The sequence below is a fragment of the Trachinotus anak genome, unplaced genomic scaffold (genome assembly GCF_046630095.1).
Source record: "Trachinotus anak isolate AG129_WGS33_773 ecotype Australia unplaced genomic scaffold, CSIRO_AGI_Tana_v1 ptg000001l, whole genome shotgun sequence".
Classification (NCBI taxonomy): Eukaryota; Metazoa; Chordata; class Actinopteri; order Carangiformes; family Carangidae; genus Trachinotus; species Trachinotus anak.
In genome coordinates, this window is record NW_027273852.1 from 11,259,983 (window position 1) to 11,274,636 (window position 14,654).

The window sequence follows — 14,654 nt, forward strand, 5'->3', positions numbered from 1 at the left end:
TTGCATGCTTGCTTGCAGTTCGGAACGTCCAGCTCCCCCTGTGCTGCAGTCCTTGTTGTTAATAACTCCCGCTGTCGTCCTGAGGAGGCACAGTGTAGTCAGACCAGCCATGTGCTGTGACAAGGACATGAGCCCTTCATGGGGCCAAACCAAGGACCCAGAACCTCTAAACTATCAGAAACTTCTTTCCGGTGGATCTAGTGGATCAAAATGTATGCCTCCAGTTCATACAAGCACCCATTATGGTACATCAGCAAGAAAAAAGGTTGTTTGAGTACAATAACATACTGTTTTTTCTCAGGGAGTGGTGGGAGATGTTCATTGTATGAAAGGTAACCATGAGGCCAAATCAAACCAACCCCCTGCCAACGTGTTAGAATCACATAATACATATTGTTAGATGAAATATGTGTCTTCAATTGCATCACATTGATAAGGTCGTTACAAAAGTAAGATTTCAGTTACTTCCTGTCTTTCAAAGGCCCTGCGAGCAGGAAGCGCGTGGCACCACCGCGCCGTAGGCAGATCGCCGTACGATATGTTTGTTAGCGTGTTAGCATTCTGATTAACGGGCCAGTTGGTGCCCTGCTTCAGGGGTCTAATCTGGCCTCACGCCTCACTGCATGTGCTCAATAGAGTCCGCACCCTGCATCATGACATCATGTCTTTGTGCGAAATCCCGGTGCCATTCACGGGCCCACCGTGGGGCTTAGCATGCAAGCGTCCTCTATACCAACACACAGCTCTTTAAAGGGAGTCCCCTGGTCCCCCAGCTCAGTGGATACACCCTGATGCCTCCACAGAGATCTGAACATGGCTTCTATCCTCCGACACAACGGGCTGAGCCCATGTGCCATCCAAGGCCCAGAGGAGAGACAGTGTTTGGGCTTTTTGTTGGGGGACATTTTTATATGAGAAGATGTCATTGCTTCTGGATATAATGGAGACTAGTTCTAGCTATCCAGTAGACGTAATGTCATTCAGAGGGAAACTGTAGCAAATGATTTGGGGACACTCAACACGGCAAGATAATGCCACACTCTGGCTTTTGCTCTAAGATTACATCATCCATTTTAAAAAGCTGCGGGATCAGTGGTGCTCAGTTTTGAGGCCAAATCTGCCACTAACCAACAGATCAGAGAGCAGACATCAAGAGGTGGGCTTTCTAGTTTACCAGCCCAGTGATGTCACCTAGGACTGTGAACGCTATTGGTTGAGAGACAGTGAGGGAGTGCTGTAACGAGATGGGCAGAGTGGAGATACATCCATAAAAGGAGCGATGACTTCTATTGATATGATGATTGTTCATTTTGACCACTGATATTTCTGTTACATGTGGCCTGGTAGTATGAAGTCACGTCAATTGTCCATCTAGGAAATTGAAAATAATTAATTGAAAAAATAAATAAATAAAAAATAATGTGCGTCTTTATTCCTCCTTCCTATTTATAAATTGAAATGGCCACTATTATCTGTAAGTTAATTCATACTATAAGGGCTGTAATTAATCACAGTTTCACAAACACTCAATTGATGCAGTGGCTCACTCGGCCTTAAAAAGCAGCAAAACCTTCAAAACTTTCAAGTTTCCCCTTCAGATTAAAGAAAAAAATTTGAATGAATAATGACATAGGTATAAATACATATTGTTACTTTTTAATGAAAGATTAAACATGAATATATTTAACACGAGCATTATATATGAGTTTACAGACATAGCAATATCAACATATTAGCCTTCAAAGAAAAAGCCATCTTTCAAATCTTTTTCACTACGTGGTAAAATCCTAGTACTGGGAACACAAAACAATTGTGGAACCTGGAAACTAGACTGTGCAAAGGGAAACAAGTTGTGTAACTATAAATAAACTGTTTCTGTCTGTTTCTGACCGCCATGTAATTGTTGTGTTCTTTCCTTAAAATTGGTGCTTCAGTGTTTTACTAGCAGAACAAGTTTTCAACAGTTTAGATGACAGACTAACAAAAGCTTTGTTCAAATAAACATTTATTTATAAGTCCAAGAATGGTTTGTGATAAAAGTGTTAAATGTTGCCACAGAGAAATCACATTGCTGATACACAGTGGTCAGTTTTTCATGATGGTGAAGTTGCGATGCGTTTCAGCACAGTGTACTTTTGAGACAGACTAACACAGGAGCATGTGGACATAGGACCTCTCTCTCTCTTTTAACATTTTTCGTGTCAAAACATGAAAATATTTAGCTTAAAAATGAGACTGCAAGTTGTCGGTCCCATTTTCCCAGTTTGACAAACAAGTCACAATGACCGCCTGTACTCCAACACATGTCTGAACTATTTTCAAATATGACAAGCAGTGGTTTGTTTTATTTGTAACATTATTCTGTTTTACCTGGGGGAAATACTTTTATGTGCAAATTATATTGTATATATTAGATAAAAAAAACACTAATGTATAATTTCAGTCATCTTTTAAGTTTGTTACACTTATATTCAGGTATTTAATGATTTAAAAAAATATTTTAAGTTAAACTTACAGAAAACCATATACAAGTAAACAAAATCTAAAAAAAGGGAAACGTAAAACAGTAGCAATCATTACTCATGACAAGTTAATTAGAGCTTATTAATCTAACTAAAACACCTTATTAAAATATGAATTGCATTATTTTCGCAATATTAAATTCAAATCATTACTTATTGTTATCATTATAATAGAATAATTATAATAAGACAAATAAATTGTAACATCATAAAAAATGAAAATCATTGAGTAATATAAGGTAATATAAGAATAATATTGCTGAGCTTGTATGTGTTCATAGCCTCAGACACTCGCACAATATGTATTTAAATTATATATTTAAACATATCTATCAGGTGATGAATCACTCAGTTTATTGTGAAGTTATTTAATGGAGTTGTGCAAACCTGGATTATTATTATTATTATTTCCTAATGAGAATTCAAGAGTTGTGGAAACAAGCCTCTCTGGGCACTGCGGTGACTTTCCTTCTCTTCAAACATCTGTGGAATGATTCAGTGATCAAAGATTGCTGCTGAATGTTTTTCTTTCCTGAGCCAGGAAAACGTCCCTAATAGAGACATTTCAGTAGGCTAGGTGTCTGGTTCACATTCTTCACATTCCAGCTAAGTGACACAGATATGATGATATATACACACACAAACGGACACAAAGCGTTGGACAGTTATCTACTATGTGAAAACATTTGATAGCACTGATCTTTAAGCAAAGCCTTACTGAGGAATTTGCGCTGCATATAAAGCACTGCCACGAACAGAATGCGTGTATTTATTTATTTTTATTTGTCTACACCGGTGAAAGTTAATAATAAATAAAATAGTAAAACTGAAATGATTTTATATATTCTTCTTTTGGCCATTGAGGTTTGCAGATTCAAAAACATTCATGAGGAAAACAGAATATGTGAGCTGTGTGATTTGAGGCAATTGGAGAATGAGACCCATTTTCTTTTGCACCGCACATACTATCAAGAATGTAAATTCTTCATGAAACGGCTAAATAACACCCTGAACTATTCAGGTATACAGGTAATCAGAAATATTAATTGTAAATTGTTTAATTTTGCAGTAGTATTTAGTTTAATTAATTTTGTCTGAAAACCTGGGACAGACGGTGAGATGGTCTGTTTCTGGGTATTTACCCTGATTTCTCCAGTATGGTGTTGTGAATGTCTTCAGTTAGTTAGTAATTTATGAGTTTTGTTGTAGAAAGGAGCATTTTATTGTGAAAGTTATTCAAACTGGATTAGACTTTGTATGAAAATGAACACATGGCCTTCTGGATGCAGCATATGTTAATTAATGATGTCCTGTAAAGCCCTAGCTGTATATATGACAGTATAATAACAAAATATTTATTTATTAATTTATTTTAAAATAAAAAAATAAAAAAAACTGTGAAAGAGCAGGCCATCCACTCCTCAGGACAAAATAAAAACAAATATTTCCATGGTTTGACATCAGAGGATTTATCTTATTTAAATACTTAATGGTTGTTTAAATAAAGTTACTGCTGCCTCCACTGAATAGATGTATGAACAACAATGTCCAGTGTTAATGTATGAGGACATAAACTCTCCTTGATCCCTGCCTGAGCTGATGGTTCATCACTGACCTGCCTCTCTGCTCTAATGTTGGCTATGGCAGTGCTAGCTAGAGGCATATCAGCTGTTGTTGTCTCATCTATTGTATCTGTGCTTCTACATACAGTATACATGTGTGAGGAAGTTGCACGCATGGAGCTGGACTTGGTCTGCTGTGGACCCGGTGCCCCAGCTGTACAGTGTCCATGCTGGTGTGGGAGCCTGAGGCCTGCTCCCATACATCCCCGCTCTGGCTCCGTTGATCCTATTGTCTCCTGCGTCACCACACGTCGCCCGGCAAATAAAGGCCGTCTGGCTCCAAGCTTAAATGTTGCAGCAAACTAAAAACCAACCATCAGAGCCGATTCATTCACATCTGCTCAGTGGGGCGACAAGGACAGGGCTTTAGGTGGGAAAGAGGGCAGAGAAAAGTTCACTATTCCCTGCCGGGTGCCAAGAGAACGGGACAGGACTCAACTTCGCCGGAGCCGCAGCTGTGGCAAGTTGCCCATTTGATTACATTTAACCTATATTATACCTTATAGAAGAGGGGACTAGATATTACTTATTGATCTCTTTTTATTGGCTTTTTTTCATGAGTTGTTGTGGGAAATATTTTTAGAGCTAGAACAGGAGATTTTTTGGTTTGCACTTTTGTTGATGTTCCACAGTTAATAATCTTTACATTGAGAGCCAGCAGCCTTTACAAGAGCTAAGTCAATGTGTCGTTAAAAGTTTTAATTTAATATTGGAGAGAATGTTTTTTATCTTCTTACAGTGGAAACAGAATAGACTCAAAAGCCTGGATTTCAGATCTTAAAAAGTTTCACATTCTCCATGTTTTCTAATAGAAACGTGCGATAGCATGAAATTAGGGCTTTGGTTTGGTTTTTGACTTTTTCGAGTTTTCCTCTCCTGCATTTCTTACTTTTTGGCACTCTCTATTCCCCTCCCCCTGTCTGTCCTGCCTACCCCACCCTCCCTGTCCATCTGCACCCTCCATGTCCCTCCCTACCCCACCCTTCATTCTGCAGTGCTACGGACCGATCATGGGTGACTGGAGCTTTCTGGGTAATATTTTAGAGGAAGTTAACGAGCACTCTACGGTGATCGGCCGGGTGTGGCTCACGGTGCTCTTCATCTTCCGTATCCTCATCCTGGGCACGGCGGCTGAGTTTGTGTGGGGCGATGAGCAGTCCGACTATGTCTGCAACACACAGCAGCCCGGATGTGAGAACGTGTGCTACGACGAGGCCTTCCCCATCTCCCACATCCGCCTGTGGGTGCTGCAGATCATCTTTGTGTCCACACCTTCTCTGGTGTACGTGGGTCACGCTGTCCACCATGTCCACATGGAGGAGAAACGTAAAGAGCGTGAGGAGGCAGAACTTAGCCGGCAGCAGGAGCTGAGTGAGGAGCGTCTCCCTCTGGCACCAGACCAGGGAAGCGTCCGCACCACTAAGGAGACCAGCACAAAGGGAAGCAAGAAGTTCCGGCTCGAGGGCACCCTGCTGAGGACCTACATCTGCCACATCATCTTCAAGACACTGTTTGAGGTGGGCTTTGTGGTTGGCCAGTACTTCCTGTATGGCTTCCGCATCCTGCCGCTGTACAAATGCAGCCGCTGGCCCTGCCCCAACACGGTGGACTGCTTTGTGTCTCGCCCCACGGAGAAGACCGTCTTCATCATCTTCATGTTGGCTGTGGCCTGCGTCTCACTCTTCCTCAACTTTGTGGAGATCAGTCACCTGGGCCTGAAGAAGATCCGCTTTGTCTTTCGTAAGCCAGCCCCAGCCCCAGCCCAAGGTGAGGGGTCGGCCCCCCTGCCGCTACAAGGGAAGAGCCTGCCCCCCCTAGCTGTGCCTTCCCTGCAGAGAGCGAAAGGTTACAGGCTGCTGGAGGAGGAGAAAGCTCCTCCCGTAACTCACCTCTACCCGCTGGCTGAGGTTGGCATGGAGGCTGGCAGAGGGGCCCCACCCTTCCAGGCGCTGGAGGAGAAGGCAGAGGAGGTGCTGCCCATGGAGGACATCTCTAAGGTGTATGACGAGACTCTGCCCTCTTACGCCCAGACCACCGAGACAGGGGGGGTGACATTACACGAGGAGGAGGCAGAGGAGGTGCAGCCGGCAGAGGTGGAGGCAGAGAAGGTGGAGGAGGCTGTGGATGAGGATGTGGAGGTAGAGGAGGCAGTGAACAGGGAGGGGGTGACTCCAGCCGAGGCAGGGTTGGAGGCCACGGATACGATAGAAGACACCAGACCGCTGAGCCGACTGAGCAAAGCCAGCAGCAGGGCCAGGTCAGACGATCTCACCGTATGAACCTGTGAGAGAGAGAGCACATGTACACCTGCACACACAAAATGTTCACCATAAGAGAGCGCACACACACACGCACATGCACACACATGCACACACACACACACACACACACACACACACACACACACACACACACACACCTAACTCAACAACAATGCACAATCTTGAAAAGGCAGGTCAAAAACCAAGTGGATGAAAAACAGAATCAACAGGGATAGATTAAAACCTTATAAAACCTTGAAGACACGGGCAACCAATCTACCAAACGACAAAAAAATCTGAGTGTTTGTGATAAAAATAAATACCATAAAATGTAGAAGTTAAAGAGGGGAGGAATAGGTTTTTTATTAAGCGTGTTCTTATATTTAAAAATGTGGAAAGGACACATGCAGGTGGGAAATGTTTTTACTTGATGAAAATCCATGTTCAATTTTTAGAAACATCTTTTTCTATTGAAAGAGTTTTAATCATATACAATGGAGGACATTTTTACATGGGGTTTGAGTGGATGGGGAAAAGAGAGTAACAATATACTCGTGTGTCTGCAAATCAGTAATTTCGCTGTGGTTAGGCACTGACTTTCATTCCCAGTCAGACAGTGACATACTCCAAATGCACCATGTGGCTGCAAAGGTTGTGGGTGAGATGGCCGGTACATTTACAGGTATAAAGCTCTTTGAGAAGAAGAAGAAGAAGAAAAGTCCATTTTCAGGTTGAGAAGAGCATACCTTTTTTTTTTTTTTTTTTTTTTTTGCACATTCAGAGATTTAGACTCTGTGCAAGGCCTTTAACCCTCATAACACCTCATCTATGCATCCATTTACACAGGATTCTTTCAAGTGAAGAGAGATGTGCATGAATTTCAGAGCATTTCTCTCCTTTTCATGTTTATATACCAGGTAGCACAGCCAGAGCTGAGTTAGTGAGGAAAAAAACATACAAACAAAAAAAAAAAAGACCACATGTTGAATGTCTTTTTCAATGTGAATCTGCATCTCTTCATTTTAGATTTGCTTATGTGTTGTAGCTTTTATGTAGAACGGTGTACTGTGATATCAGTTGTCCATGGAAGAGAGCAGGGCTTATTTTGCCCTATCAGAGAATGAACTATAGTAGCGACCTCAGGCCAAATCCTCTCTTTTCGTGCTGTACAAACAGGCGTCCGGGCGATAAAGATCATGCACCATCAGCACAAAGTATTGTTGGAGGCGAGACAATAAAAGAAACCGCCCTCATCAATGAAAACAAGCATCCTTGACCTGGCTGTGAAAAAATCTTTTTACTTGATTTTATGTGACCATAGCAGGTCCTTACCCTGCAAGAAAACACCATAGTTGTGACATGCTTTCAAATTCAGAGAGAAACAAACAACTAGGGGCGGCTCCCCCTGTACATAATGCCCTATCTGATGTCTAATAATGTACATAACGTGCAGAACAGCTGTTTTTAGTTATTTCACTGTCTAGAGGAATCACAAAAGTTATAACTGTGATCACAAGATTGATTTAATCTCACGAACCCAATAGAGTAAAGACAGAAAATGCCTATGCTGTGGTATCGTGCATCAATTGGAGTAAAGAAGATTAATTTCTTTGCAAATCATTAACAAGTATTTTATAACACAAAGTGCATTAAGCCTTAAAATATGCCTTAGGTTTATCACAACTCTTCCCCTCACATTCTCTGGCTTGTTTATTCATATAGCTGCCACTGTATGATTTCCTGTGTGCCTTATCTGTAAATGTAACTTCTCAAATGTTGTAAGATTGTAGCAAGAGCTGTTGTTGCTCTGGGACCTATGTGAATTTGATGTTTTATTTTCTATTTTTTAAATCTGAGTTTCATTTCTGTATGCAGCCCCTCAACACACACGCACACCCACACACTCACACACACACACACACACACACACTCACCCACACCCACACCCACACATAGGAACATGCCTTTATGCAGCTCAAATATTCTACTAGTGCATAGGGCTGCATGAACACATAGAGTGCAAGCTTACGTTCATCCATGTGCCTTTGAGTGCACGCGCACGCGCGCGCGCGCACACACACACACACCTCACAGTGTCGGTTTTGGGGATATGATCAAATGGTTCTAGAGAAACTCTGAGAGAGAAGGCAGCTTTGACCCTTTTGTGACCCCCAGCCATCCCTTTGCCTCCCATAATCCAATGCTGTGAAATCGGAATCAAAGAGCGCCTTCAATGAATCACCAAACAATTGAATACATTAAAGCATTTAACAGTGTTTCAATCAAAGCATGATGCTGGTCCTTGTGTACATCAATATGACTGGTGATGTATAATTTTTTGTATTTTAAGAATATTGCATTGCCTGTATGTTTGTAAGAAGACACGATTAATCTTTGGAAAGAAAACAAATCCTTTTTACTAACTTGTAGTCTTCTTTGCTGATAGATGTGTGGCAGTATCTTCTTTTGGGATGTGAACCAACGCAATAAAAAGTCACACGTGGTCTAGAAGTATTGTGCCAGTGTTTCTCTGCAAAACTCACATGTGCACCCACAAACACAGATCCATGCACACACACACAAACACACACTCAAAAATCATTAAGGTTAACAATCCCTGTATGTTTAGATAACTGAAAGACAGATATGTTCTGTATAAACACATTAAATTAAAGATTTTAAAGGGGTCTTGAACAGTGGCTACACCTGTGGTAGAGAGGGTAAGGAATTTTCATACAACTCGACAGACACACACACACACGGGAGGAAGATGCATGGTACATATAGTGCTGTGCAAGTCTGGCAAAGGCCTAACACACATTCACATCTATAGGCAACACATTTACATTTGACCAAGTATGCATTTCTTTGGACTGAGGAGGCAACATCAGCTTACAAACACTCATGCATAAGGGTTTACGCAGTTAACTTTAATGAAACATTTATTCACAGTGTATAATGACTGACTCCTGAGGAATAATGAAAGGTTGAGTGGACTGTGATCAAATCACCACTAAGGGGCAGTATTGTAAAAAGTATTTTCACTCCTGGAACCACGCGGCATTACTGTCATTGTTTATAAAAATGCTTCTAACAAGGTGTCAAGGGGTGGTTTTGACATTGAAAAGTGCCAACCGCAGAGGCAAAGTAAGAACTAAGCAGAAATCTATTTGAGTGGCTGGGTCAGTTTATCATATCATATAATTTATAGAAAGGAGAAATGAGCTGTGTATGTGTGACTCTGACATCATTTTCCATACAACAAAAGCTCACTGGTGGAAGAAGTACTCAGATCCTTCACTTAAGTAAAAGTACCAATACAGTCATACAAATATACATCCAAAGTAAAAGTCCTGCATGAAAAATCCCATTTAAGCAAAGGGACATAAGTATTAGCATCAAAATGTAGTTAAAGTAGGCTCTTTAATTAAAGGTACTGGTTTGGTTCTTTTGAATAATATATTACTGTACAGTATATGACATAATTAGACCATTAATACTCACACATTAATGTGTTACAGCAGCATGTTACTGCTATAGCAAGTATATATAACAAGTTTTACTTATAGGGACACCAATTAACATGAGGAGTCGAGAGATGATTAATGGATAGTTTGAACTTTTATTGAAATAAAACCATGTGAGAAGCTTAGAGGGGAAAACCACGATTTGGTGGAGCTATTAATAGATCAGATATCTGAGATAAACACCGCTTTATGAACGATGTCAGAGGCCTAAAATTTAAAAGCTTGTTATTCTAGCCATTGCGTAGAACCATGTGTGTAAAATGGAAGTGTAAAGTAGCATGAAATACATGAAAGTACCGTACGCGAGTGAGTAAACTTTCAACTACTGAAAGAGATGCTTCATGTTTCAACTGACAACTGCAAGTCAGGCCTTCAAAAGACATGTAATTCAAGAAAACCCAATGAGACAGATGCACTCTAAAAAAAAAAAAAAAAGACAACACCCACAGAAAATATGTATTGTCATTTCATTTTATGAAACTGGGCATGTGTTCATAAGAATGTTGTGATGTAGCACTTGGAAACAGTACGTCTACTGTGTGCCTGGGCTTTGTTTGACTACTTGGCCATAACTCAAACTAACCAGACAGGGCAACCTTGACAAACAATGGAACAGCAGTTACATTATAACCTCCAGATCCGGTAGATGACATGTAAAACAAACCCGTTTTGTTACCATGTTACCACTGTCTGAAGGCAAACAGACATCTATAGTTCATGTTTATGGGATATGGGCTGATACCATGATCTCAATTTCATTTGCAAATGCCTCAGTTTGCATTTTCATTTCAGGGCACACAGTGTTAACGCGATGAAGTGACAAAGTTCATTCTATTTTCAATTACAGGTTTATATACCTGGTAGCAGAATGAAAACCATTTGTCAGTAGATTTTTTTGGTGCATTTTTTTAAATATGAAAAAGAAATTCAAAACATTTAATTTGATCTAAGGCCTCTTGCACTCTGGAGGTCATATGACTTGGTAAGCGCTGTAAGCAAGTAATGGCTCTCAACATATTCTTCAACAACCAAGACGCAAACAAACAAACAAAAGAAAAAAACCCACTTACTTATATGGCCACTAAGATCATCACTTCCTGTATGGAAACAGTTCGTGTCGTGTGGGTATGAGGGGTCTAGCCAGGTTTAGTCTTAACACTTGTCAGTACACCACCAGAGACGTAAGATTTAATCATTATGTTAATTTCACTTTTATGTTGGCGTAGTAACATAAATAAATAAATAAAATAAATCTGAGTAGCTGAGAAACTGAGAACTAAGAACAGGGGAAGAAGATCAAACAGCTCATACACTCACTACCGGTAAGTAAGCGGTTACTATGATTATCACATGCTATGTGGGTCAAGAAAAGAAGTGCTCTTCTTTTACTTTTGTTTTTGGAATTTTTAGTTATGATTCTATAATCACGTTTGTTTAGTTCTGATCTTGTGACAGATTTTGTGTCATAGCTTATATTATGTTAGTGTTTGACTCTCAGTGGGGCTTTCATGGATAAATGAGTTAACTGAAAATAAAATATTTGGGAATAGAATCACTTGTAACTACAATATTTTCATTCAAACTCTACTTTCTGGTTGACCACAGTGTAAACCCACATGGCAATAATGTTTATAGTAAAATGATCTTTGTTTTAAGGTGCAATGGAAGATTTTTGTAGGTATTTGGGCGTCAACAGGATATTGTCTCTGATATGCTGCATGCTCTGGATTTTCTCACCAGCAGGTAAAACTAATTTTCAACACTGACAATGAGTATGAACTGCAAGAACAGGCTAACGTGTTGGGAAATATGCTAACTCGCTTTTCTCTGAGTATGAACTGCAAATTAGAAATTCTTGTTTTAAGACCTTGGTTTCGCTTTTTTATTAAATAAATGAAATATAACATGTTCAATGGTGAGCATCAGAAGTGGCTGTAGCTGGATACTATCATGTCTAGACAGAACCAGGGTGGCAGTTCCCTCTTTTCCAGTCTTCATGCTGAGCTAAGCTAAGCGGCTGCTAGCAGTGGCTTCATATTTACAGAGCACGTACCAGCAGTATGATCCATCTGACTCTCAGACAGAAAGCAAGTAGATATGTTTCCCAAAATGTCATAAAAAAAGCTTTCTGTTCTGCTCTCAGGGGGGAATACCATCTCAGAGGTGGTTGATAGCAGAGTGATCCTGCACTGTAACAACAAGTCAAACTACACGCTCCACCAGCTGACATGGAAAATGAATGGAGATTTCCTGATCAGCTTCAAACCACCGAAAGACATACACGTCACTGAAAAAGCTGCCAGTCTGAAGATGAATATATCTTTGTCAGAGAACCAACTGTATACACTGGTCATAGAAAGGGCCGAGAAGTCTCATACAGGAAACTACACCTGTGACACAACCACATCTGAAGGAGTGCGGGAGCAGAAGTGGGAGCTGATAATAACAGGTGTGAGAGTCAGTCTTTAAAAGATCAGACTAAATATAAGCAACGTGTGTGGCACAGCAAAGGCAACAGGATGTAAAGAACAGAGTGAATGTGAGTTTATTGAAGACACATGACAGGGTCAATAATTACTATGCTAAACTGCACCTCTACAAACAACGCACACCTAGATAATCCAGTGAACACAACACAAAAACACTCATCTATCTTCTAGAAGACACACACAACAGCTACAGGTATTAAAGCACTGGCATTGACTTCTTATCTCTGAAGGTGGTTCATGCAATATACCAATTACTAAGACCCCAGAGGAGCCTGCTCAAACCTAATGTTCGTTTAAAAGAAAGCGTCTTTAGTTTTCTGCTTAGACAACATAGTACAACTACACATAATTACATTGTGACATGCAATGTTAGTGCTCGGGGTATTTTCAGAGACCACAATCCATGACTGCACCACCATGGCATCCTTTATGAAACAGTCAACCCACATACACAAAGTTTCAATGGTCTTTACATGACTGTAATCGTAACTCAACTGCATATTTCACCTGTAGTGAAATGCATTGTAACTTTTTTTTTTCCCTCCCAGGGCATAAGGAAGCAGAAAACTCGAATAAGCTAGTGATTCCTGTGGCAGTTATAGTTCCTTGTGTGTGTTGCATTGTTTTTATAATTGCTTTGACCATCCTGCGAAGAATCTACAATCGGCATGCAGAGTAAGATGTTTTTGATGTTGTATTTTGATTTTAATTCTTTCATTTGATTCTATTCCTTGAATTGTGAAGCACTTTGTGACTAGTGTCTGTGCTATATAAATAAACTTTAATCACTTACTTTTCTTCCAGTCTTTCTTTTACAGTGGCCCTGAGAGCTCAACGCACTGCAACCTAAGAAAACACATGCAAGCAGACAAAACAAAAGCAAATTCACAAAACATAATCAATCATCAACAAACAACACGAGCTAATCCACAAATGCGCTGCAAGTAGCAGAGATGACAACAGAGGTGTTCACAGAGGACACAAATAAGTAACGAACCTGCCTGGGGCCCTGCTGTTGTTTCCAAGGGACATAAAGAAGTGATAAACCTTTGTTGAACAACTGTTGTTGAACAACAAGTGCATCCCAGCTGGGTTTGTCACTTTTTTTTATGTTCCCTGGAAACACTTCCCTTGTTGTCCATGCTATTTGCAGCGCGTTTCTGCATTTGGCTGCATTGTGAGTATTTGTTGCACATGAGTGTGCATCTGTTTTCTCTATTTGCATCCGTTTTCCTGAGTTGCAGTGCGCTGAGCTCTCAGGGCCACCATATTCTTTAACACTTGACATGACTCTGTGCTCATGAAGATGTATGGTTTATGGCATTATACTGCAAGAATATAAACAAAATGTCCCTCTCCTTCACAGAAATAGAAATCGGTCTCCCACTGCAGAAATGGTAAATACAAAAATTATCATCTTATCGTTATCATAATTTGAGAAATTACAATGTCTGTAGCTTTATAAGGAGTTTTCAATCGGACTCCATTACCAAAGAAGTAAAATAAAAACAAATTCTGTTAGGATCTGTTCAGACTGAGCTGACTGCAGTAACTGTAAGCTGTGATGCTCACTGTTTAATTTTCCTCTATTCCTGTTTTTCTTTTTTTCCAATGGCAGGACCAATCAGAGGATATTTATGAGAACTGCCTGGAAGCTAATGTTAGAGAACAACAAAACTATCATCAGCCTCACCATCACAGGCCCAGAGCTCACAGATATTAAGATAAGTGCCAAAAGGGAAGTAAACTGAAAAAAGGAAATGGGTGGTGAAATACATCCATACCACAACCGTCTACAAACACATCACAAAAGAAAACTTGTTACACAGTCAGACTTAGAATTAACAGTTGTTTTCCTACCACTTTTATCAAGAGCTTCAGCCATTGTTGCGTTTCCAACACAAGAGGACATAATATGCCCTCTGAGCACTACATCTTCAGGGCAGGCTGCACTCTTCAGAAAGTGGCAAGACAGTTTGGCTGGACCATGGCTTGCTCATTAGCATGTTAACTTCAGTAGAAGAAAAGAAGCGATAGAAATACAGGAGAAACATGAGGGTTGCTTTCTACTGCTGGGGACAGGGCTTAACAAGTAAAGGAATGAAGGTACAAAATGTACGGTAATTGTAAACAAACAGTTGCCTATTTCCACTGTAATGTGAGTGACATGATTCCCTGTGGATCTGTCTCCCTTTCAAGTCACACAGTAATTAGATCTATTTTAAGATAAACT

At 40.3% G+C, this 14,654-nt stretch overlaps 2 protein-coding genes across 4 annotated transcripts in view; one reads left to right on the forward strand and one right to left on the reverse strand.

Moving 5' to 3' along the window:
• Window positions 1–1,636: 1,636 nt before the first annotated feature.
• LOC139620490 (nectin-1) overlaps window positions 1,637–14,654 on the reverse strand; it is a 36,370-nt gene continuing 23,352 nt past the window's right edge. Inside the window, exons 8-9 of one of the 3 annotated variants that reach the window (XR_011690827.1) lie at window positions 13,215–13,267; window positions 1,637–6,425 (exon numbers count right to left, since the gene is read on the reverse strand). The gene's annotated coding sequence lies outside the window, so the exon portion shown is untranslated. Of the gene's footprint in view, window positions 6,426–12,454; window positions 13,268–14,654 lie in introns of those variants that run through there. The other 2 variants (XM_071476109.1, XM_071476118.1) reach the window with 2 other exon arrangements.
• Window positions 5,145–14,236, forward strand: gja8a (gap junction protein alpha 8 paralog a). Its single transcript, XM_071476171.1, has 8 exons — window positions 5,145–6,417; window positions 6,816–6,824; window positions 7,015–7,063; window positions 11,589–11,675; window positions 12,076–12,381; window positions 12,970–13,096; window positions 13,788–13,818; window positions 14,040–14,236. The coding sequence occupies exons 1-8, from the start codon at window positions 5,155–5,157 to the stop codon at window positions 14,142–14,144; spliced, it is 1,977 nt and encodes a 658-aa protein (XP_071332272.1). The 5' UTR covers window positions 5,145–5,154; the 3' UTR covers window positions 14,145–14,236.